The 26,843-nt window shown below is 31.0% G+C and overlaps 1 protein-coding gene across 3 annotated transcripts in view; it reads left to right on the plus strand.

The window, feature by feature from the left end:
* Window positions 1–447: 447 nt before the first annotated feature.
* Window positions 448–26,843, plus strand: part of LOC112685934 — a 46,759-nt gene continuing 20,363 nt past the window's right edge. Inside the window, exons 1-4 of one of the 3 annotated variants that reach the window (XM_025557994.1) lie at window positions 448–725; window positions 12,748–12,988; window positions 18,193–18,320; window positions 21,170–21,376. In XM_025557994.1, coding sequence (XP_025413779.1) covers window positions 12,826–12,988; window positions 18,193–18,320; window positions 21,170–21,376 — 498 coding nt within the window. In that variant the 5' untranslated portion in view covers window positions 448–725; window positions 12,748–12,825. Of the gene's footprint in view, window positions 726–11,931; window positions 12,588–12,747; window positions 12,989–18,192; window positions 18,321–21,009; window positions 21,103–21,169; window positions 21,377–26,843 lie in introns of those variants that run through there. The other 2 variants (XM_025557995.1, XM_025557996.1) reach the window with 2 other exon arrangements.

The raw sequence follows: 26,843 nt of genomic DNA on the forward strand, positions 1-26,843 counted from the left end.
CCAACATTTTTTCCACCCATTAAAGACAAAAACGTAGCACTACGATTCGTATTACGAAAAACGAAAAAATCCTTTGCCTTATTAAAAACGCAGCTGATCACGAGCACGTGAACGTATCGTATTGTGTACGTATTGCACTGTAAATCATAATTTATTATAATTACCTAATAAATTGTAAATTTTACAATCGTAAACATTGCGTGTACAGAGGATATGGAAGCGAAAATCGGGCATCAGTGCCAAGTGTTCGTCAACTGTTCACAGTCGATAAACACTTTGCATATTAATAACAGTAATGATGTCGCCGCTAGTTAGAGGAAAGATGTGCATTGGCTGCGAAAGAAAAAAAAAAAGCCGAGAGCGGATGCCAAACCGCGGGGTAGAGGAGGGGAGGACACGGATTTCTTCAATGGGGGGCATCTTCAATTCGCTAGTAACGTGCGAACGCCCATTTGAAATGGATAACTTCGGGGACGAGATGGATTCGCCGTGTTGTGCCACTACGACGTCGACCGAGAGCACGCGGGTCGCGAACTAACGGTCCGTTGACATCCGTCGCGATATTAATTATAATTATTGTTTATTTACTTGTTTTTTCCCCCGTTCGCTTATCGATCGTGCGTTGTAATTCGTGTGTTCACTGACACTGAATCGTTCGTCGTCGTAGTCTGTGTACGAATTGGAGATAATAACAATATGGTCCGATACGGTAACGACGGAAAAAGGTCGGTAAACGAGCAACAATTATTTTCTTACGAAAAATACGAGTATAAATGTTGTGCGAAAAGCGTTGCGCGGGATTGTAAACGTTTTTCTCGTCGAAAATACGGCACACTTAAAAGTCTAACATAATTATCGTACCCAACAGGTATTTACATATTTTGTTCATAATGGTAAATGCCTCCGTTATACGATTGTTGTTTGACGTTTCAAGTTTACCATGGTTAATTGCGCCACAAACTCGTCGGGTTCTACGTGATATCGTTCACGGTTCTGTTTGATTATTGAATATAAGACCATACAATTATAAATCGTAATATACAGATTAGTATAAGATTTCTATGAATTCCCAATTTTTTTTTTAATACATTTTTTTTTAAACAATGCGTTTGAAAATGTTAAGTTGAAGATTAAAACATTTTATGCGTATAATTGTTCATAATTGTCACATTTTTGAGGTTTGCATATAATTTTTTATTTTGTTTCGTTTGGTGGTTTGTAATAAAATATTATGTCATGATTATTAAAGAGTTTCAAAAAAATTAAATTTTGAATATTTTTTTCTGTCACCAGTAAGTTGTACAGTGTTTAGATATTTTTTTCATCATTATATAATAACTATTTTTTTTCTCTGGTATTTTAAAAATATAGTTTAATATATTTTACTAAAGAATCATATTTTCTTAAGTATCGATATGTGTCATATTTTATTATAATTTTATACTATTATACTTAACGTTTCGGTAAAATAAATCCTGTTAAGGTTTTTCTAAAGCATGAATTCAATATTAAATAATGATTCAATAACCGTTATGGTATGCGTTAAGTGTTCGATTAAATATTTTTTACTCGTTTCACTTACTTAAGAAAAATGAAGTGATTGTCCCATATGTTTAGAGAAGCGTGTAGAGTATTTCAATACTGTTCAAGTATTACTGATAGCGCTCCACAACAATCAATTTAATTTCTAGACCATTATTTATTCAATTTAATTATTCTTTTATATGTATCTACGTGAGTTGTGTTGTATATCCACAAATTATTAACACTGAATTAGAAAAAAACTTAATTCAATGTCTTTAAAGTCTATATTATAAAGAAAATGAAAAATCATCAATAATTAATAAGTTATAAATATGATTGTATAAATTAATCAAATGTAATTTTTAAATGAATTCAATATTCAAGTAACTATTGCGAAAAATTTTCCATTTTTGTAGATACAACAAAAAGCATTTCCTCGTCTTAGTATTTAAATAAAAATTTAAAGAACGATTTAAATAACGGTCTACAGTATTTCAACCTATAATATAGTATTCACGATTAATTTATGCACTAAATTTATTATTGCCAATAAAAACAACTGTCTACATAATGACATTGACCAATTTATTTTTCTAATAATAATTGAGAAAAAATTGTTTTATAAATATAAAATGAAATCTATGACAATGAACACATACTTACCAGCCAAAAATATGACGGATGGACATGACAACGCTTTTAACGAATTGTTCTATAATTATCTAAAACATATTTTATTATGAAAGCATTACATCTTAAGATTTTAAGAATTTATATTTTTCATGTTTCATATAACTTATAATATGTGTTACAGTTTCGTGGTTTTAAAATTTGTGTTACTAGTCTAAGATTTGTTTTCTTTAAATGTAAATTATATAAATCGATTAAATAAATGTTAAAAATATGTGCAAAAAGCTTAAAACATATTTTGTAAAAAAAATAGGGCAAGGACTTTAAAGATATCAATTAAAACACATTTTAACATCAGTTTGTGAGATGTGTAAACATGTTGTAAAAAGAAAACAACTTTCATTGCGTGCTTGTTTAATTTATGTCTGTGTACTTAGGTTAAATTTGGAATGGGATTACTGTTCTGTTTTTACATTTTTAATCCAAGCAATGTAAGGTAAAAATCACAAAACTTTATTATTTATATTGTAATTAATACCATTTTATGAATTAATAATAGTTTGGATATTTCGGCTGCAGTACCAATAGATAAGCTCACAATCTATTATTTAAAATAAACCAACCACTGAATCATCGGGGACTTGGCTTATATAAATCTCTATTCATATATACGAGTATATTTATACCAATATATGTTATGTGGAATCTATGTGAGAAAATGGGTATGCTTATCCCAGGCGTTTTTGGTATAAAGGCGCTATTAAGTTTATGGAAAATAGAAAAAAAATCATGAATTTACTCCGTAATTTTACTTATGTAAGCGTACTGCATTTTTATTAGCTCCAGACGTCAAACTACCTAAATCCGGTGCTGTATAAATATATTAACAATAAGGGTTTATGACTATTCAGCTTTCTTAATGTAATACAAGTAATAGGTACCTACAATAATAATCCATTGGTCGTATATAATGTATGTTGTGCAGTACATATTATCCTTTTTCCATAGAATATACTTCTTATTTTACGCACAATATGGTCTTATGTTTGGATATTACGTGATCGGATTATTTTTCGCATAGCCTTTTATAAAGCTATCATACGCAATTCACACATCAATCCAGTTTCGAAGGTATTTATTTATATACACACTATTGGAACTTTCGTATATGTGATACCATTAAATGATGCATCGTATAACACATTTTGTCGTAGTATTACTTTATACTACATAATAGTCCGTAATAATATAATAATATTATATGTAACATAAATCTTCCGTCATCTTTTACTTAAAAACATTGGCTTACTCGATTTATATACAATACAACGAGCCGTGATATTTACCAAAATGAATTCGAATTAAATAATATCATGTTTCGACACCAGGAATGTCGTGATGCGCTCTTCTCTAAATCTATACCACCGGCTCAATATTAGATTAATCAGAAATATCAAAAATCTGACAACATCTAATAAAACTACGACTTCGTGGTGACGAAAAAATAAAATAAATAAATTCTCATTTCTAACTATCCTATATATTACAATCCTCTATTCTAATATGTGCAATATGTCAAGTTTTCAAGATTTTATAAACAAAACTTTTTCTGCGAGCCTGACATTTTTCATTTCAAAACATTTCCATCTGAAGGAAAAATGTTGTGGGTAAATTCTGCAGCTTTGTTTAAAATTATTATTTTATGCAACGAACAAAGTTTTTTTTTTTTAATTATGAATAAGTTGTGTGATATGTGTATGTTATGGTGTTGAAAAATAATCTACTATTATAAGTATTACAATTGATAATAATTTAATACTACAGACTCTGCGGTCTATAAAAATATTTAAAAAAAAAGTATATCAATATAAATTGTTGGTATTAAAAAATATTTGATTGTTAAAACATGCAATTAGTTAGTATCGTGTAATATTCGACATTTTATTAAAATAACAGTTAAATTATTTGGATAAAACTGATAACCACCTATTATCACCATTAACCACAAAATTAATAATACATCTATAATACATTTCATGGATAATCATTTTTTTAAAAAAAAAAAAAAATCCCACTATAATGTTATTAACAAAAAAAATTAATTTACACAAAAAACAATGGGAACATTTTTCGAGGTAAAAACGTTATTACTGCAGCTGTACAATATTACCTCTATTTATACGTTTTACTATTCAAACACGCTAAACTTCATGGTGAAAACGTAAAATCGTAAGGTAAAACATGATTGCAATAATGCACATTAAAAAAATAAAATAATAATAATAATTTTTTTTTTTCATGATTAAATCCGAATGTGCGAAATGAAAATACTTTTACGTAAAACGTATTACCATAATAGCGAATAATTGCATATTCGGTCCGGGGAAGAGTGGGAGTGGAGCAGGCTGTATACATATTTTGTTTTTGCCACGTATTTTTTACAAGGGTGCACATACGGCTATGGTATAAACTACCACGCGTGTAACGGTTATACGAGTGAAAATTATTGGGCGACCGTCCCACGTACACGACAGTAATTATAGATAGGCATGAAAACGTGTCATTAGAGTAGAAAGGACTAATTCGCGTTCTGTCCAGGAGGTAATACTAATAATACATACGTACAACACTAATCTCATTGCCACAAATATCCGACGACCAATCAATACAATGACGTGACTTCATAACTCAGTTTTCACTAAACACCGTACTGCAGTCGGATGCCAGGTGGAATATAAAACAACGAACAAGGGTTATTTCACGGTTACAGTCGGTTATTCAGTCCACAAAAAAAAAATATAATAATAATAATAATAATAAGAGTGCTTATTTTTGTACTTTGACATAAATATATAAACAGTTGCTGTATATCGTATTATTTATACTAATTGTTAATTAAAAAAAAACCTAACAACAAGAATATTAAATTTCATCAATGGTTTGGTAGTTTTTCTATAATAATTTTTATCTTAGTTGTCTTACGTTTGTGTGGTAAAAAATTATACAGATAGGAACTGCCGTTTTCCATTGTATGTACAATATTCATAACTGGAATATTTTTCTATGTTCCAATGTAAAATGTATATGGCATTTAAAAACTATTCAGTATCATGAATTAATTTTAATCAATTCAAATTAAAATATAAATAAATATTTTATGTATAAAAATAAATAAATGGTTAGCCTAGAGAAATATTATTGCATTTGGAAAGTACTAGCGGTTTCGAATTAAAAATTTATCAGGTATACAAAGTTAAAATCGCGATTTTATTGACTTTATGTATATTTATTTATATATTAATTCATGAGTACTAACCATTTACTTATTTTAATTTAATTTTTAATTAATTTATTAAAATTTAAATTTCGGAGATCGTAATATTTATATTGTAAAAGATTTTCTTATGATGTTGAGAAATTTTGGAAAAACGCATTGACTAGACATGAGTATAAATTATTAGCAAAATAAAAAATATTAAAAATTTATGAAATCATATGTGAAAACAAACATAAAAAGATAAAACTTATGGAAATGACTTTAGCAAAAATTTTATGTTAAATATTAAAATCAATACTAAATATTTTAATTCGTTTTTTAAAGTCTGCAAGAAGTAAATTTTAGATAATTCTGAATTTATTTTATGATCATTCGGCACCAAATAAAGCATACAATATTAACACAGGTCGAATAAAATAATATTCCTTATTATGGATACACAAAAAATAATAAACAGTTTCTTTGTGAAAAAAAGGTTGACAAAAAAATATGAAGTTAGCTTTTGTTATAAAATACAAACTGAGCCTTGGTATTAAGTCGTAATTGTGAAGAGTCTCACAGTGGTTGATGAAACTGACCAATTGATCTTAATAAATGTCAACTTAAAAAAGAGAAAACAATTTTCTCACTGTTCTCGTCACGACCCCTTTCCCCACACACACACACACACACCACTTAGCAATTGTTTACAATAACAGTTATAAAAAATAAAAAATAATGATTTTTAATATATGGTATTGTTCTCGTATGCATGTGGGACACAAATAACAAAGGGACAAAAACGTGTGTCAAATTAACGGGTGAAAAATGATTTTACCAAGAAAATGCTTTGACAGCAGCAACTCGAACAATTGAGACAGTGATATTAACATCGTTATCCTTCAACATACATTGTATGCATTGTTGATTCTGTTTATTCGATTTGTCCGTTTAAAATGGTGTACACTTAATTCATATTTAATACTTTGACATGAATAATTTCATTATATACAATTTATTTGTCTTAACGGAATCAAAGTATTTAATAAATCCATGTCAAACTAGTGGCGTATTTGATGGAGAGGGGGATGATGGTAATCGCCCCGATCGTCCTCCCCGTTGCCCAAGTTGTTTGTATATATTATAAATTTATGTTAAGAAAATATTTTTAATATTTTAAAAATATTTTTTGTTAGCATTACAATAATTTGCTATAAAAATTCTTTATAAATTATTAAAATTAATTTAAAAGTAACTTATTTACTAATTTAAAAAATATCATAGATTAAATTTGCTGAAAATATTTTCTAGTTTATGGTAGTTGAATAGTATCTTTTGTTTGTAAAAATGTTTAGATTATACAAATTATATTAATGTACTTATATTTGAATTTCTCATTTATTTTATGTAGATTAAAAACATGGCTTAGATTCACAACGGGGCAAAATAGATTGAATGGATTGGCTTTATTGCATGTGCACAGATCAATTAATATAGATATTGACAGAATTATTGATAAATTTTCACAAATCAAAAAAAAAAGAAATATTGATTTTATAATTTAATAAATATAATATTGTTTTACTGTAATTTGATCTTTATTGTATTTTATTTACCTTTCTCAAGATGTGTAATGTATAAAAGATGCATGTATAAAATGGACCAATAGGTATATATTCAAGAACATAAGCATATATATATATATAAAAAAATATTGTACTTTACAAGTGTATAATAATCGTACATTTATTTGGCGCATACTAGTTGCGTCCCATGATTCAGATTGTTCACTAATTGGGTCCCATGTAAAATAGCCTACTGTACGAGTTGGGTCCTGAGTAAACCAGTCTACTGTACGAGTTGGGTCGCATAAAAAACATTTTCCTTCCCATTTTTACAGACTTAGGACTGTCTATAATAACATCTATAGTTACTACAGGTATGGTTAAAAATGTTTTGTTTCTAATTTTTTCCTGATTTACAATCGTTCGTTGTCCATCTGATTTTTAATGATTAATAATATTTTAATTTAAGGGTTGAAATTTATAAGACATAATTTTTACGAATTCGTAGCAATTAATTTTTAATATTTTTTTAAATAAATTATTTTAATAAATAATATTAATTTTTAATATTTTTTTTGTCATTTTTTCTTTTACGAATTCTTCCTTAGATATTATACAGTTTCTTCTTTTTCCTTCTGGACTTCTCATTTTAATATAAACAACTATTTGAATATTTTTTAAAACGTGTATAAATTGATATAAATTTGGGTGAGCAGAATAAAACATAGAATTGAAGTGTGAGTGAAAGGATTCACATGCGTTTGTAGTTCTTATTGTACTAGGCTTAAATTCAGACCATAATCTTGAAGGGAACTTAGCGTCAGAATGTATATAATTGTTTAATAAATATTCCGTGAATATTTGTAATCGTTCGTCATCTGGTTGATTATTATTTCAACGGCAGAAAATACCTAATCTAAAATATTATTCTCGTACTGTATATTACTACGATAAGATATCATTTTATTGCCAGAAAGTACGTCCTTAATCCATATTCGTACTTTATAATAATTATATAATATAGTTATTTTATATAATTGTATAAATACGTGGACCATGGACCCAATTCAAACGCATCATTTGATACGCCCGGAACCAATTCAGACAAAACATTTTATTCCCACGAACCCAATTCGTACAAAATTTAAAACTAGTATTATTTTCGGACCCAACTCGGATGCAGCCCATTTATTACCACCCCCCCCCTCATAAAATTAAGTCAAATACGCCACTGTGTCAAACTACTCAAAAGTGTATGCTATTATAATAATTAATTACTATTATATTTTTATTATTGTTTAAGTGCCTTTATTAAAACACGATTTTTAATATTAATATAATCATTGCTGATTTAAAATTCAAACACGTTAGAATTATAATATATATTTATATATATGTATGCATAATATACCAAATTACATATACTGTGTATAACTATCGTGTTTAACAGCATTGCATGGGTACCGTAAGGGTAGGTTATTGCATTATCACAGTTACACACTCGTTCGGTTTAGGAAATAGCCATTTGATCAAGTGCCCTAAGTACATTGCAGTTTGCTTGAGTGAGGCACTTATATATTCTGTGCCTGTATAATTCCGATATAGTGACTTTTATGCGAACTTTCTCCCCCGCCCCCATACACACATACACAAACACAGAAACACGAACGGAAGTTAACCATAATCACCCCTTATTTACTTACACCAACTCATTATTATAACAATTTGTAAAAAAGTGAACATGATTAGTACAAATAATTTATGCAGCATTCTTCTGACTTGCTCAACGCGTGGTTAGCAATTTTCTGGTCAATGAAACTATTTTTATTAAAACGATGTAAACACAGCTTTTGTTTATAACTCATTGTCGTTATATTTTATTCGAAAACTTGCACTATACTCGTATACTATATTCGAATGTAAAACTACATAATAATGCGTTTGTTGACCATACAAAAACAATAACATCAAGCATCTACAGAGAAATATCCATAAAGTAATCAAATACAATTAAACATGTGATGTATAAGATTTAAGTGTGGACATTTCGAATGCACAATATTTATTATTTCAACGTAATAAAAAACACTGATGTTTTCGAAGTTATCTTTTCAAACAAACTCTGTTTATCTGTTTTTCTTTAATTTCCTGCCAGAACAAACCGGAAAAAATCCCATTCGAAAAGAAAACTGTAATAGGTATACGAGTATGACCTTTTTTTTTCCAATTTCCTCTTGTAAGAAGTAACAAGAGTAATACTCAAAATTTTAGAAATAATAACGGTCGTCGTAATAATGTATTGAGATGGAATGTGTAAGCCACTATACCAACTCAAGCGTGGTTCGTATAATATAAAATGAAAGGAGCGTTTTAACTTCAGTAACACACATATCGAGCGAAATAAGACCAAAGTTTGATTGGTTAAAATCAAGACCAAAATATTATAACAGCAATATACTTAGGAGGTATTTTATAAAATATATATATGTCGGTACGTTTCTAAATTTTATCTGTAGAACCAAATATACATTTATATATTTTATAATACGTATAAATGGTCAATCCTTTTATCTATCCATCTAAAATCTATCTATAATACGAGTACACCCAATTAAAGCAAAGATAATAGTTATATTTTCAGTTTTTTGGGGTCTAAAATTATTTTTATTTTTCAACTTTTTACCAGACGTTCACTATCTATCGATCATTTTCGAATATATTCAATTATATCAATAAAAGCTGATTAAATTGTTTTATTCTTCTAATTATTTTTTTAGATTAAATAAATCGGTGCTGATTATTTTAAATTTTATTAACGTTTTGAATGTTATATTGTTCTAAAATACATATTACTAACATAAAATAATGCATGTTTTAAAATAATAATAAAAAAAAATAATGATAGAGCACATTTAAAAATAACCAAATTCATTACTCAGTTAATTTTTATGACATTATTGGGTATAAGTAATGATTTTTAGAGAACATTCCAATAGAAATATAATGCTCTTTAGCTAGTAACCGTTACCAATAGTGACCGTAATTCGAAATCGATTTACGATATTTAAATAGTAATAGTTTTAATTATATTTAATAACTCGTTAATAATCAATTTATCTGCCCAAAAAAATATTTTATGCTTATCTTTTTATTTAATTTTACCAATAAAATATGCGATTCTATCATATATAATTAAATTGTTTGCGAAAGCACAAATGTTAAATTAATTATTGATATTTTGATCTCTGTTAAGTTATATGTATTTTAGTTTTTTTAATTAAAACCGTTAATTAATTTACCAAGCTTTGGAGGTTATTAGTGAAGCGGTAAACCAAGCTTCTACTATTAATCGCTAACTTTTTTTTAGAAAAATTAAGCACTTATTTGCTCTTAATTTTAAAACAGGGGATTAAACATGATAAAACAAATAACTAAAAATTTGAACCGTAACATTACACGAAGCTGAAATGTACTGAAAAAAAAATATAAAAAAATGTAAGCTGTTAAAATTGAATAAACAAGTGGTCTTTTCATTTCACCTGATTTCTAATAAAACTTTTAATTAAATAATTAAAATAATTATAAAATATCTCCTTTGACTATTATATAATATGTTTACATATTGTAAATATATATATAATATAAAATATAAATTTACTATATATTATTGAATACACCAAATTACTTTTGCATCCAATGACAATAATTCGAAAAAAATTTAACTTTTGCTTTAAATAAATTCATTGATTAACGAGTAACGATAACGGAAATCAATTAAAACAAATTAAATTTAAAATAAACTTAACCGAAAAAACTACAGTAAAAACTGAAAACTGCCTAGGACGATATGGCGTAGATCTAAGATTCATTATACGTTTTAAACAAATTTTCAACTTATCCGGTATAAAACATGACCGTTTAGGTCTTTTTACGAGATAGCGTAAACATATATTACACTAATTAACTCTAATCGACTCATATGTATCTACGTATACACCGTGTTATGAACACATTGGTGTGCCCAATTACAAATAAAAAGAAATGTCACTCAGCTTAAAATCCACTATGATTTTTATATGAGAAACTCTAACAAAGTACAATAATAATTATAATATAGTAAAGCTCTGGAATGCTCTGTGTAATTATTGTAATATATTAATGCTCTGAAACGCTCTCTATATGACACCTCGAATGCTCCGTAAGTCCAAGACTGACTTGTGTGCAGTGCTGTAACGTATTTGAGTAGAAATATTTGAATAAAAGTATTCAAATACTTTTTTAAGTATTGAATAATTTTTTAAACACTTTTAGAACGAAGTATTTTCAATGATATTTTAAATACTTTTTCTATTGAATACTTATTTTTTTTCGAACATTTTATTTTTATTCGAAATATTTGGTTGGAAAAATACTGCCAACCATAATCAAAGCCCGAAGGTTTTGTATATATGTAAATACATTGTTGCATATGCCAGAACTTTTATATGTATAGGTACGTACGGGTTTATGTGCATACACTTTAGTTAATAGATCACAACGAAGACGGTAAAAAGTAAATAATAGGTGCTTAAAACGAGACGAAAAACGCAAGCTAGTCAAAAAGCTCTGGTAATCGTTGCATTCGATTGTTGATAAAAGGTACATTGTTAAATTGTAATTATTTTCGTGCAGTCCCATCGACTGATTAGTTTTGGTCACTCGAGTTTGGTTAACGCTATACCCCATGTGGTATACGATAATATGTCCGTAATATCTGTGTGTACTGCGTTGCAGAGTTTAACGTGATTCACGTGTACGACGCGCCAGTGTGGCGGCGCTGGTTGTCTCGCGTGCCACACGTGTACAATATCGTACGCGATTTACAGCGCTCGCGGCACGCGCACAGGACCGTACGAATATAACTCGTAAAAAAAATGAAAGACACGAGATAGCGGACAAACTTTCCTTTACCTAGTCACGCCGCTGTGGTCACGCTGCGCAGATTACGGATGCTGCGCGAACGATACGCATACGACTTTTTGATATAATTTCGCGTTACCGCGGTACCGTTCGCATCGTATACCGTGGTACACCGAGTTGGTACGCACGATATTTTCAATCCACTCGCGCGTTCTAATCATTTTACGCTACCAGAATAATTGTTATTCGCGTACTTATTACTCTGTTATTACTATACGTCTCGTTCGTTATACGTCTCCGAAAAACGATATGTTACTGCCGCGAACGGTACGCGTCATTCGTGAATTCGACGCACGCGTCCTTTTCGTCATCTCTATTATATTTCCATTACGTTATACCAATTGCGTACTGTTGTAACGCATTCGGAACGAAAGAGTTCCTTGCGCGCGTGCAAACGCGTACTGTTACGTTTATCTAATAAATGTCGCGGCGATTCAATCGAAATAGTTTCACACTTTTGTTGTCACATCGGTGAATTGGATTCATACGTGCCTTTTCTGATTCGGCGCCGAAAATATGCTTCGTGACAATATTTCGTGTCGTCAACGTTTCGCACGTGAACCCGAACCGAATCGTTCAAACGAAAAAATAAGCACTCATTCGATTTCGTAGGATTCCGTAGGAACTCGTTTTGTTGAACATTTTGGAAAAGAGTAAGTGCACCAAACTCGGGATGGCTGTCGGTAGACGTGTATTTGTACGAAATATTGCCGTTCACGACACGGGACGATGACCGGAAACAAAATACATTAACACTCTAACCGCGACAGCACTTGTTGTTTTATAAATCTTAACTGTTATTGTGCCCCGCAGGAGCTTAGTGAAGTTTGACAGCCGCCAAGTGGTAGCGTGAGTCTAGCCGATGCGGTGTTCGGCTTGCTGGGCGGCGGTATGGCTCCGCCTGCAGGCACGTCGTCCATGTTGCGATCCCGGCGTCGCGACGCCACCCTCAAGCCGAACCGGACGCTGGACAGGAGTGCGTCCCGGGGTATGTTGTACGAGAACGAGGAACTACGGTTGCGCACCATTAACATCAACGCAGAAGTCGAAAAAGGTACGTCTAAAAAAATAAACATCATTATATAAGAGTATACATACAATTGTCCAGAAACCCGATTTAAAATATTCGACGGTCGAGGCGAATCTATTGTTAACATTTGAGTTACCTCGACCGTCTCGATAACCTATACTGACAGACCGAGCCCGTCGCGAACAAATGCCGGAACAACGATCTCCCAAATGGCTAACCTCTCTAGATCCAACTTTGATGTATGTACATTTTAGCCCGCAGGTCCAAATCCTGGTTTCAACTTGTGTTTGGTGGTGCGGTCCGCAAGTGTAAAAGCAAATGCAATAAAATTGTAAAAATTAAGAGAGTTAAATAAAAAAGTCTTTAAATGTAACAACAAAAATTGTCAATTAAGGAAGCCAAAATAGATTAAAGCCTAAGATCCCAGGTCCAACTACACGTGAATATATCTATCCACTCATTGATTTGTAAATTAATAACTATACAACGCTACGTATATAAATTGCGAACCACCATTTCATAACGGTTTATTGGACGTGTGATTTTGTCCTCCATGAAATATAGGTACCAGATTATTACCTTCAAGTCTAACAATGGTTATTAAAATAAAAAATGTATACATACCACAAAATAAATATTATACAATTGCAATGAACTTAGGTTAGTCAAGGAATAATAGACTTTTATTTTTATTTTTTATTAATTTTTATTTATTTATTTATTTATCTATTTTATACGCTGCTATTGCTATGTATGTATATATATATTAGAATTCCACAGACAAATAAAATTGAACCTAATGTTGGTTGGCTAATAGCAACTTCCGTTCACTAATTGTTATTAATTGAAAGTGGAAGTGATATGTCACCCCATACACTGTAAGTCAGCGTCATTTTGTTGATATTGTTAAATTGAATTGAAAACACAAGGGGTAGCTATCGTGACAGGACAGTATTTTATATTGTGCGAGTAATAGATTAGTTTCACATAATTGAATATCAGATAATATGATAAAAATACGTATTCATCATTGCAAACTATTTGCAATAGAAGACATATATTACGGTAGTTTTCACGATTTTCGTGTATCATACTGTCGAAGCCTAAAATCTTGTTTATAATATTTATACATAAAAACCTAACCAAAATAAATAATTATTATACTCTGGAAAATAAAATATTAATTTCTCAATATAATTGATAAATTATTCAATAAGTATCATCGATTAATAAAATTTTAAAAGTTGAAAACTATGGGACTAAATGTCGTTGTTGTGTTTTTTGTTTGTTATGTTTTTTATTTTTATTTATATTGATAGACAATGAGCAATACGAACATATCAGCCTCATGGTGATAACCGAATACCGTTGTAATTCGTCGACCGATTACTGAATACAGTTGTTATTATTTTGTAATAATATAGTCGTTGACTTTTACTATGACTACGGACAGATTGATCGTAGAGTTGTTACTTATACTTTATTACAACGGCTGATGATGTTTAGTCGAATCTACTATTATCGGATAACTTTGTAGTTTTATGTGAATTTCAGGCCGGATAGGTCTTACAACCTTGGAAACAAAAAGAGACATGATATCCAATTTTTATTGCATCACGATTTTTTGTAGATAGAATTCCGCCATCATACATTTCATCGGCTACATATTCGATACTTCGGTGACACCACAATAAAAGTATTTTGTAATACAAGTCACGAAGTGTTATATAAACGACTATAGTTAATACAATAGAATATCTAAAAATATTATAATGGAACAAATATTTAAGGTAATATATTGGGTAATAAAACTTTTTTTTTTTTAATTTAAGTGATTTAAATATTTTAATTTGGGCTAGCAGAGAGGAAACGATGACATTTTTGATAAAACAAGTACCTTAAAATGCGTTTTTAAATATACTCCTGTAAAAAATGGCCTCATGCATTTTTTTTGTTTTTTTGATTTTATTATTTTTATTTTTGTGTTTTTTTATTTATATTTTTACGTGATTTTTTTCACGGAGAGTAATCGCTTGTTAGGTAGCCCTTATAAGGGCTTTTTTCACCGGAAAAGTCAAGAGGTCTAATGATGTTTGGCTGTCTGTTGGTTCTATTTCGTTTCATGCGTTCATCATAGGTTTCGCAGTTATAATAAACATTGGTTATACTGAGGACACGCTACTTACAGTCAGTGGCGGATTTAAAGGTTCAAATGAAGTCGGCAAATCCTAAAGAGGGGCCTCGTAATAAATGTATTACTAACATTCTTAGCCCCGTTTTACAAAGCTGCTTGTAAACGATATTACAGTTTGTATTATAATTTTTTTTTTGGTAAAATTTAAAAAAAATTAACTATAATTTTTTTGGGCTTCAGTAAATAATTTAGGAAGGGGCCCCGTCGGCATTCGCCGACTAAATAACCGTTAAATCCGCCACTGCTTACAGGGGATACCTCGTGAAGGTATAGGATCATCCCCCTCCCATTCGCTCTTAATAAAAAAACGCACTGGACCCTGAAAAACGTCGGGCCGACATTTGTTTTAATTTTTTTTTAAATTCTGCGAATTTTACGAATACCGAACGATTTCCTCATTACATTTCGGGACGGTAGTTCATGCCGGGGATTCGAGCGTTGACATTGCGCTCGGATTCCATTTACAACACCTATATACATGCGGTGAACTGGATTTCGTATAAGGTCGACGTATTGTGGTAATCATTTTGCGCGCGTTTGGATCGTTCGGTAACGTCCGCACGATGTATACGCGCTCGGTAAAATATCGCGAAACTCATGACCGCGGTGGCGAAGAACTAATTAGACCCGACGTGTGCGGCACGCGACCAGGCGGTGAGAAGCGACCGCGCGTCACGCGACGTTTGCCGGCACAGTTCGGTTGATTGGTCACGCGCGGGACCGCGAAATCTCGTGTGATCGTTTGCCAAAAACGCGCACATCACCGTCCGTCACAACACCGTGACATTTTCGCGTCCGTCCGCCCACGTAGTACCGATAATTGCCGACGGCGAAGATCGGCCGTGGACACCGCGCGATCCCTTGAAAAACTACCGATTACGCGCCCAGGGGTGATGACGAAACGATAATAACGCGGCCGACAAAATTGTTCTAAAGACGTTTTACGTCGTGGGGACATGTTAGGGATAATTTTTCATTGGGTGGGTGGGTGGGGCAAAATCTGTACTCCTGATTTTGACGAACCATCGTCAGAACTTTCACCGAAGAACGTTTGCTGTTCTAAAAGCATAAAATATTTTAATAAATACGAAACTAACGATCAACAGAATCAACTATAAACTGTAAAGCACAATAAAAATAAACTGTTGGCACAAATGATTGATCGTCGATTATAACTGTAAGTAATAGGTTTTTCTTTACTATCAATAACTCAAAACGTGGTGTTGATCTGTTAGAAACTTTTTTTTAGTAAAAATTACTGCATTCAAATTTGAAATTTACACCTGGTATTTATTCCTTCGAAAAATTTTATGAACATTTTCGTTTTATTGAATTCCATTTATTTTGCTAATCTTTATAATTTTTCTTTTTTTCTTTTTTTTATTTTTATATATTTTAGTTTTTTACAAGCTATTTTTAATAGATATTACAAAGGTAACCTAATTTTTTTTTTATGGAATATGAAAATGTTTTTTTGTGAGATTTTATATGCATTTGAAGGGTGTTATTATGAGGATTTTAAATGTTACTAAAATATTATTTTTTTCACTTTTTATTTGTATTATACTCAAATATTATGAACATTTTAAGTAAAAATCAGTTGGATCAGTTTAACAAAATATTATTTTACTTTTAAATTAAATAAAAATACCAATACTGTCGTACTTAACTTGTAATTATCAATACAAACAACTTTTTTTTTCATAGAAATACATAAATCTCATGCAATCTCTTGCAATGTCATGGTACAATGAACAAATTAAAAATTTCATTTTTTTGTTTTAAATACAATTTACATTTAATTAATAATTCTCATTTTATTTATTATTATATTAATAGTCTATAATATTTTGTTTTTATTTTGTTAACCCTTTGCAATAAGGTTTGAAAAATTTAATTATATATTACAAACCATTAGTAAATCGGTATGCTGATATGTCACTAAATAGTATAGTCGGCTTTAAAAATATTGATGAGAACTGAAAATCAAAAATTATTATAAAATTTCATGAAAATGTATAATGTGATTTAATGGAAATACTGATTAACAAATGTTTTATAAAAGATTATTAGATTATTTATAATCTGATTGTTGTTTGTACTACTATATTAACATTAAATATTGACATGCTTAATTTGTATTTTCATGCTTTTATAATATAAACTGTATACCATTTTGTAGATAATTTAATGTTTTTTATTAATTTAATTAAACTACACATTTACAGTATGAATTAAATTATTTTAATTAAGTATTCCATACAATTATAACACTTATATCTGTTAGCATGAAATCACAAATTATATTTGACATTATTTATTTTTATGCGTGTAGGAAAAGTTAACTTACGAAAAACATCGTTAACATCAATATTATTGTTCATGTTTGTACTTTCTTTTGTTGAAATAACATACTTCCTAAACAAATGTAAGAATACATTTAAATATTTAAAAAAAAACTCAACCGAGCGTAAAAAAAGTTCCTCGTGTAGGTTGTTATTCGAATCAACTAAAAACATATAGCAGCTGTTTCGGTAGACGTTATTGCTAAACATTTGGTGAGACATTACTCGACTAGGAAAAAAACATTTTTATTGAAAAAGTATGTCGATAAAATAAAGTTTACTAAATACATTTTAAATTTCATCTTCAAATAAAATATTGTAAAAAAACGTTAAAACACTATACTTAATATTTCAATTGTGCACAGGCCGTAAATCACCGTTCAACGTGGCATGCAAATAAATTAGCTAATTTAATACTAGATATTATATTGTAACGTAAAAGTTATGTGAAATATAAGCCACCCAGTGAAAACCACGAAGTGTATAACAATAATATAATATAAATTATTAAAGTAAACACAATTTGAATGTATACTAAACGAGAGATTGAATGCAATCTATTTAAATAAGGCCTCTCTCATCGATTATACTAATTATTTGAATGATATTAAGACATTAAAAAATTTGCATTATTTGATGTATGAAGTTGTATCATTATACGCAGACTGATGTACTGTATACTGTTTCAGGTCAAAATTATATAAAAAAATTACGCCGGGAAAATGAACAACTAAAGAGAGAGATATGGAATCTAAGAGAAGAATATGAACGACTGGAAAATTATATAAAAAGTAGGGAACAATCAGAAAATGAAGAGGTAATACTCATTATATTTATTATACTTATTTCAGAAAATAAATAGAACAAAATAACACTTATACTTTAGTACTATTAAACAATATACATAATAGTATAATACTATTAAACATTATCGTTTTCGTATTTAAAATAACGAATAAAATAAACCATAAAGTTTATATTTGGTACGATAGTATATTTGATGACTTGTGGTGTTTAGTAAAGTTTAAAATAACTTTTATTAGTTTTAAACGATTCCTTAGTAAAAAGTAGTAGTCACAGTGTCCGAACCGTATATTGACTTCTTACTTATCGCATTAAACAAACGTAAAATTAACGATTAACGTATGTATGTACATAAATACCAATATATATTGTATACAAAATACAAAGACTATTGTGACAAAACATTCATACTGCTGGCAAAACGTATATAAAATTCAATTTATCAATGTAAACACCTATATGTGTACGTACTTAAAATGACTCATGAAGTGTGAGTATTTAGATAGGTTAAACTTAAAATGCACACTTTCCTTCAGTAAAAATATTATAAACAAAATGTTAAAAGAATATATTAATTATAACTACCTATTTAACAATTCCCTATGTTCGACAGTTTTTACGCTAAAATATTTTTATTTTCACTTATTATTATAATTTACCACCTTATACCTGTAATGTATATTTTTTTTTAAAAAAATTAACTTCTAATTTCAAATAAAACATGCTTTGCAATTCTCAAGAGAGCTTTTCGTTATTAATATTAGGGTGTAGATCTTATTTCAAATTATAAATCTAGCTCTTTGTTAGTTGTATACATTTTATTATTATATCGCCATTATTTTATTTTGCTTTTATCAAAGTAAATTAGAGTTTAATCATGATAGTGACTTAAAAATAAATGAAGATTGAAATTGAATTTTTAGCAAATTAAAAAGAAAAAAATTGAATTTTTTAGTTTAAAAGACACAAAGGCAATCAACAAAATATAAGTCTTAAAGTTATATTAGTTGACATATACATTATTTACTGGTTTATTGATGTGCTGTACTTTAAAGAAATCGATGGTCAAGTATAAAAATAATATCATTTCTATGTCACCTAACTCTTATGTTGAGGTTAGACCACTTTTTAAAATTATGCCATTGGCTGATGGTCCAGATTTGCTCAATACAAATGAATGGGTAACAAAAGACGACCAAGGTTTAAGACTATTATATTTTCGACTGGAACCGATACGTATTCAGAAATTTGGCGCCACATCATATAACAGTCTGAAAGATACAGTTACCATATTCAAATTTAAACTATCTCAATAAATCATTTAAAAAAAAATATTGTTTAATATTGAAATATTTCATATTTATCAAATAAACACTACTCAAATCATTTCAATACTCAGGTTATAACTATTTTAATTTCGCAAAATAATTGTATTATACTAAGTTAATATTTTACGTTTTACAATAAGGTTTATCGTATTCATTGATGTTGGTAAAATTATATAAACTAAAAAATATTTGCTTTACTAATATTTGTATTCACTCCAAAAATCCTATGTTATATTTGTTTATACGATGTATTTTTTTATGCAATTGAAAAATAAAACTATTACATTTCGTAAATAAAGCTATTGATTCATAGTTTTAAATTTAGACATTATGAGTCAATAACCATTTCATTGTATATATATATGATATAAAATACATTTAATGAACAAAATCAATATTTATTATTTAATTTTTGTTTTAAACTTCAATAAACTTATAGAACTTAATAAAAATAAAAGTTAAAATATTTTAAAACGCAATAAAAACAACCAGTATCACAACAGTACTTGTAACATTTTAAACACAAGCAACTATATATTTTACGCATTTAATTATTATTATTTACTGTTGTGTCTTAATAATACAGCATGTCATCATGAATATATAAATAAACAAATTGTTAAATTCATTTATGATTGAAATTTTTTAAATTTTTTAAAATAATGATAAAAATATTTTACCATATTTTATAAAGATTCGTTACTCTAAAACTGTAGACAGTGAAAAATTAATTTTTATTTTGTTAGATTTGTCAATGCATAACTGTAATTAAGTATTTAAGTATTTCAAATACTGTCTATGTAAATATGTTAATACAAAAAAAAAAAACAAAATTATACTTCTATTTCATTAATAAAGTTAAAATATCAATTATTTCGTATTCTGTATATCGTTTTTCTATCTGATGTATAATACAATATATATTCGTGCGCTATCTAACGGTAAAAATATAATTCGTTCATAGATATGCATTACTAAAATAGTCAAATAAGCAAATGTTCACATATTATATACATATAGTTCTATAATTTAACAGGTGTTGTGTATTACACTTGCCAATAATTGTCTTAAATTTTAGCGTGACAATTTTTTATCATACTTGTAAAAATGACCGGGGAGCAATCGATAAATTGGTTACATAAATATTTCAACGAATCACCTATAAACGAAATAGCAACATGCATGTGCTGAATTTGTAGGGAGTAACGTTTATAGGTCACGATCTATTTCCGTGGCCGAGCCATTTGTTTTATTCATCGTCGAGTAAAATCAAAAACAAATCGTATCAACGCTTTCAGAACCGTAAAATATCGATTTGACCGCGAGTAAACACGGCAATATCCACTTGAATATCGTCCCCTCTGTTCCGCGTGATGATACGATATTAAGATGAACGGGCGTGTCAGTCGCGTTCAACAATTATTCGTATTGCAAGTGCATCGTGTGCGAGTGAAAAATGTTGAATGCGTACGGGACACGCTGCTAACCGTACGGTATCTATACCGCTTACGTTATAATGATGTGGAATTTGCAGGAAGGCGAGGACGGTGAGGGCGGTGAAGTAGTGATCGCGGATGAACCGATAGACGTCGGGGCTGAGACGGCAGTGTCATTGGAGACGGTGGTCGAAGAGGACGACGACGAAGACCAACCGTTGCAAGACAAACAGGACCGGACCATCGTGCACGAGTCGGTCAACAGCAGTGAAAACTCGAAGCTACGGAGCTCAACTGTTCCGGTGGTACGTCGACCATGTGTCATTTATCCATTTAGGAACGATTTAGCATTTATTGCGTACACTGGTGTACGCACCTAGTAAAAAAAAAAACTAAATTCGCAGTAAACGATAACACAACGACGCGTGTGGTACTTAATTCTCAATAAACATTTAACTATCCATCGCCGGAATTGGTGCGTTTAAAATACATACCGTATGCGATGTTAAAATCGCCTATTCTCGCCAACGCTCAAATAAATAAAAGCTTTGTCCGGAGTTCAAAAGTCGAGTTAACGTACGATCCATACGGTCTGTACTGCAGTCTCGGTGTCGTGGTTTCTATATAGATCATTACGGAATCGGACATAAATATCCCTAACACCAACCAATGCGGTTTTCTGAAGTTTTCGACCGGACGCGGTCGCAGGACCAAGGTGCATACGCACGGAGTACGCCGAGGAATGTTTATGTCCGTCCTTTCCGGCCGATTCCGTTTTTACGAGCGCCGTCGAAGCTCACGTGTATTTATAGTCACCAACACCGCCCTCGCCGCCGTAATGGGCCCATGTCCCGTCGACAACCGATTGTATTATGTTTACATTCCCGAGCACGTTCCGGCGGAAGGCAAAACAAACGCGCTAAAAACCCGGTTCGGAGATATCGAACGCAGAAACATCGGTCCGTATGTCTACATTGTGTTTAACATTGAAGCCCCTTGTATATGTTCTATGCACATATTTACATAATTAACATGCATACTATCATTACGCTACGACTGTGTTGATATTTGCTCCAGACGGTGAAATACAATCCATCCATGTACCGTCGAGTGAATGCGGAAAACAAATTTTTGGGAAGGGTTTTTAGAAAAATTTAAACCAACGATAACGGTCTGCGTTTTGCTTTATATGTTACACAAATCCTATTATCATCGTCAATCGAGTAAACAAAAATATCTACTTTATTGGAACTTATGTGTGTGTACGTCAATGAAAGATATCCAAAGTGAATTAAATGTTCAAGTATTTTTCTAACAAGTCGTCTAGGGGGATGCGATTTGATTCAGTTAACCTAAAGTTCATTTGGAAGTTTATTGGACTTAAAACGAAATAAAAATTTAAAAAATAAACCCTCATCGAGTGATACAAATTTTCCTAAATGTCCTCAATTATTTGTAGGACGTTTTCACAAATATTCCGATCGTCATCACATTCCGTCCCCGTCACTTGGTCAGTAAACGCTGCAGTTTAAAACGTTGATAAAACTAAATAAAATCGAAGAAAATCTTTGGACTGTTAACGTTTGAAGTTTAAACAGAAACGATGAACGGAGAGATTTTCGTATTCGTTCGAATAACGATACCATCGTCCGTGCAGTTATCATGTAGTAGTCAAGGCCGGATTAAGGGGCGGCTTAGCCCCGGAGCCCTCTCGAGTACCCAAGTGAAAGGGACCCAAACCATTTTAAGCCGATACAAATTTTTTATCATACTAAAATTAGTAGTTTTATAGACATAAATTGTATATACCTATTAATTTTATAATGCAATTGACAATTTATGAAATAGTTAAAAAAATGTATCGTTCTGCGAGCGTAGCGAGCACCTTTTTAAAGCATGTTTTGTCAAAAGGGCCCATATAAAATTTCAGCCCCGAGGCCCAATAGGCGCTTAATTCGACCTTGGTAGTAGTAGTTATCATATACCGTGCGGTTATCGTGTTAAGTTACTCTGTCGTCGTCGTTACGCACAAGCGAGCCCGACAGCGGCCAGTGGACGTGGTGTCATTAGCTGCTAAGATTAGAACTGGACCGCGCCAACGGGAGAGAGGCGATGCCGCCGACGCACGAGATGACGTCGTCGCCCCGCGGCAGCGCGAGCGCGTCCGGTGCAATACAACACCGATAATGCGCTACTATAATATTACCGTCATCGCCGTCCGCGCGCGTTACCGGCTCCGTACGACCGGAAAACCGTCGTCGGTACCAAGTTCACCACCGACCACATACCAGGGTTTCGTCGCGTTCCGGTCCACCGTCGCGCGGTCCGACAAGACTGTAGACATCGTTTAGGCAACACCACCGTTTTTCGTACACCGTTCGGTGACACGCCTTCGTTGCAGCAACAGCAGCCCATCCGTACGGTAAGATTGTGTGCGTGTGTGTTTCCGTTTGTAAATCTCTCATCGCGTGCGAACCACAGATATATTAATTTGTCCACGTCGTCAACGAGTGTACAACCGTTGATAAATCGTATGATACGTATGATACTGTTTTTTGTCGACGTTTCACTCGTCAAGAGCTGGTCGTTTTGTTCGTTATCGGTGCAATTTGTTAATGTTTCGGTAAAACCGTCTCTCGTTCTGATAATTGCAGTACCGACATCTATTTCCACTATTTTTACCGAAAATCCGAATAATAGCGGTCCATATTCAAAATATTACGTGGTTGTACCTGTACTGTACTCGGTTAGTGCTGATTTTTATCATAGAAACATTTGAACAGTTCCCCCCCTCTCCCCCCGAAAATTGTACGCCGCGCGCACCCGACTGCGGTCTGTGCAATCGTGCACGGTTTCACGGTCCGTCGTTTTCACTGCGGCGTCTGATCACGATCTCCAGCGCGATCAATGTGTATCAATGGTCGCCGGGCCACAGACCGACCCTATATAAACTTGGACGATAATTACGATAATAATATCGAAACCATTCGGGCGACCGTTATCCCTCGACTACTCAATGCACCGGCCCTGTTACACCGATGCCGCCGCTGCGGCGATCGTTATAAACATGTAAATCGTCCGACTGCGCTTGTATAAATAGAACCGTCCCATTATCTCGACGTTATGCACTGTGCGACGAATAAATATTCCTTTACTATGATTAGTATTTTCGTACAACTGGCATGAGCTTTCGGCAAGACGGCAGAGACCTTTTACATCAAATATTATATTTTGTCGGACCAATACGAGAGACACTTGAAAATTCCGAGTTGTGAGCCCTCGAATTTATTTTATACATAAAACGAATAATAGAATATTCCATAATATTATCGTTATGAACCCGCATAGTACAAAAACATCACAGAAATATCCTACGCAGCTGCTATATATTTTTATTTTTATTTTTTTAGAAACGCGCGCATGTCCTTTTTCACCCTTTTACGGTAGTCGGGATAAAACGCTGAACAATGAAAAAAAACTCCTAATGTATATGAAAAATATTTTTTCGTTTATTTCCCTTGCAAGAAAAAAAAACTAAACTTTCAATACTAGATTTTAGAATCTAAACACGTAATCAAGTTTATTGTAATTTTATTGCATCAAAATTCGTTCATTCGATTGAGTTGAATTTTATTTTTCTATATTTATCGATGTATATACATATGTATTTTTTTGGCTCATTTCATGAGAATATACGAAACAATACGTACAACACATAGTCATCCAAAACACTCGAAAAGTGTTAAGCTAATTGTTAATGTGTAAACATTATTTTCACCCAAATATTTTTGGCAATCATAGAAGTTTGTAAGTACCTATCGTTTTCTAAGTATTGTGTATTTTAATTTCTTATCGAAGCCAGAAATATTTACAATTAATTTTCTAAGACCAAACTTTCTGGTAGTAAACCTTAACCTATAATTAAAACAGAGGTTAGAAATGTACTTAAGAGTTTTTATATTTTCAGTATTTTTTCAGTATGAAAAAAAAAATAAGTAAATAAAATAAAAAATAATTTTAAATTTAAATGTAATGTATTACATATTATTACGACCTTTAAGAATATATTTCAGGATACGATGATTTGATTCGTAAAAATTTTACACTGCAACCTTGTTAAAAACTAACTGTTATATTAACTAGTTCCCGGTTCACGGAATGATAATTAATGATCGTAATTGTATTTATTGGCCATATGCTACAAATGATGATGAGTTTATTTCTTCTTTTCCCACAAAAGCAATCGTTAGCGAAAGCAAGCCGTATATTATACGGATGGTCGTTTAGGAGAAGGCACGTTCACAAATTACAAGGTTCGAGAATCCTAGTAAACTACAGTGAACAATTACAGTATCGGTGAAAAAAATAACGTTTTTCTTTGGTTACAACACATATACGCGTTTCAAATTGAACTCAAGACGTATAATCCCTCCATTCCAAAAAGTTTAATATAAAATAATAAAAGGTCATAACCAACGTACACGTATACCGAACGTCAGAAATTAATCATTGTCTTAATTTATGTCTTCTCTTCAGATTTGAGTGGTACTCGTGTTTATGGATGTTTAATTAAAAATCGTGATTTATTGTAACTGCTAATTAAATACCGTTGTTTCTGTTGGATACGCACGGCGTGTATATATATTATAAAGTTTCATTTGTGAACGATCAAATAGTATAAATTATTATATATACACCTCTTCTCACTGTGTGCGTGTTTTATATCATGTCGGATTTGTCGTTGTTTACATTATTTTCCGATACTGAATCCTTATTCCGTTTAGATACGACTCGTAGATTCAATTGTGCGTGTTGCACGCGGAAAATATTTCGTGCGTTATTTGATTTCGATCGAAGCGTCTATATTTTCACCCTAACGATATTATAAGGGTTTCCACCGTTCCCCACGTGTAACTACTCCAAGCGCCAACCCTCATAGCCTTATATAATAACAACAATAATAATAGTAAATAACTTTGTAGGAGGATTTATTTATTTTTCCTTTTTTTATCTCCAAGACTATCTAGCATATTACGAGATAGATTTCGAGTATATATTTATATAGTAATATCACGTGTTCTTTCTGATGTTGAAGTTATTTTCACGGCAATATAAAAGTAGGAAGTTGTATAACATTTTATTCGCTTGGAATATAAAAAGAAAATATGTGGCACTTATCGGAATCTGGTAAAATTGATAAAACATTATAATGAAATTAAATTTTAAAATCGACCATATAAACAAGAAGTATAGAAGTATAATTACTGAATATGTCGTAGTGGCCACATTATATTGTTATTGTTGCGAATAGAGGCGATTTAATGTGACGGTTTGGTCATGGTCATTTGGATATAGTTTTTAAACGTCAAAAAAATAAAGAAATTATAATGTCGTAACTTATATAATTAAATAATAAAAATTTTAATTTAAATGTATTAAATGATTAATACTTGTAAATTAATACGCTAAATAATTAAAACAAATAGTGTATGTATGGAAACAAAAAATAAAAGCTTAGTCTGAAATATTATTATATTTTTAAAATACAACTAGTTTGGAATTAAAAATGTATCGTCAGGTAATGACAGGGTCAACAAAATCGTGATTTAATATGAAAATATAATCATGATTTTATTGACTTTGTACCACCTGACGATGAATTTTTAATTCGAAACCGTTTACACTTTACAAATATAATAATACTCCAGGATAAGCTTTTATTTATGCATTTATTTCTGTAAATAAACTATTTATTTATTTATTTATTTATAT

The sequence above is a fragment of the Sipha flava genome, unplaced genomic scaffold (genome assembly GCF_003268045.1).
Source record: "Sipha flava isolate LNK unplaced genomic scaffold, YSA_version1 299_pilon_pilon, whole genome shotgun sequence".
NCBI classification, from domain to species: domain Eukaryota; kingdom Metazoa; phylum Arthropoda; class Insecta; order Hemiptera; family Aphididae; genus Sipha; species Sipha flava.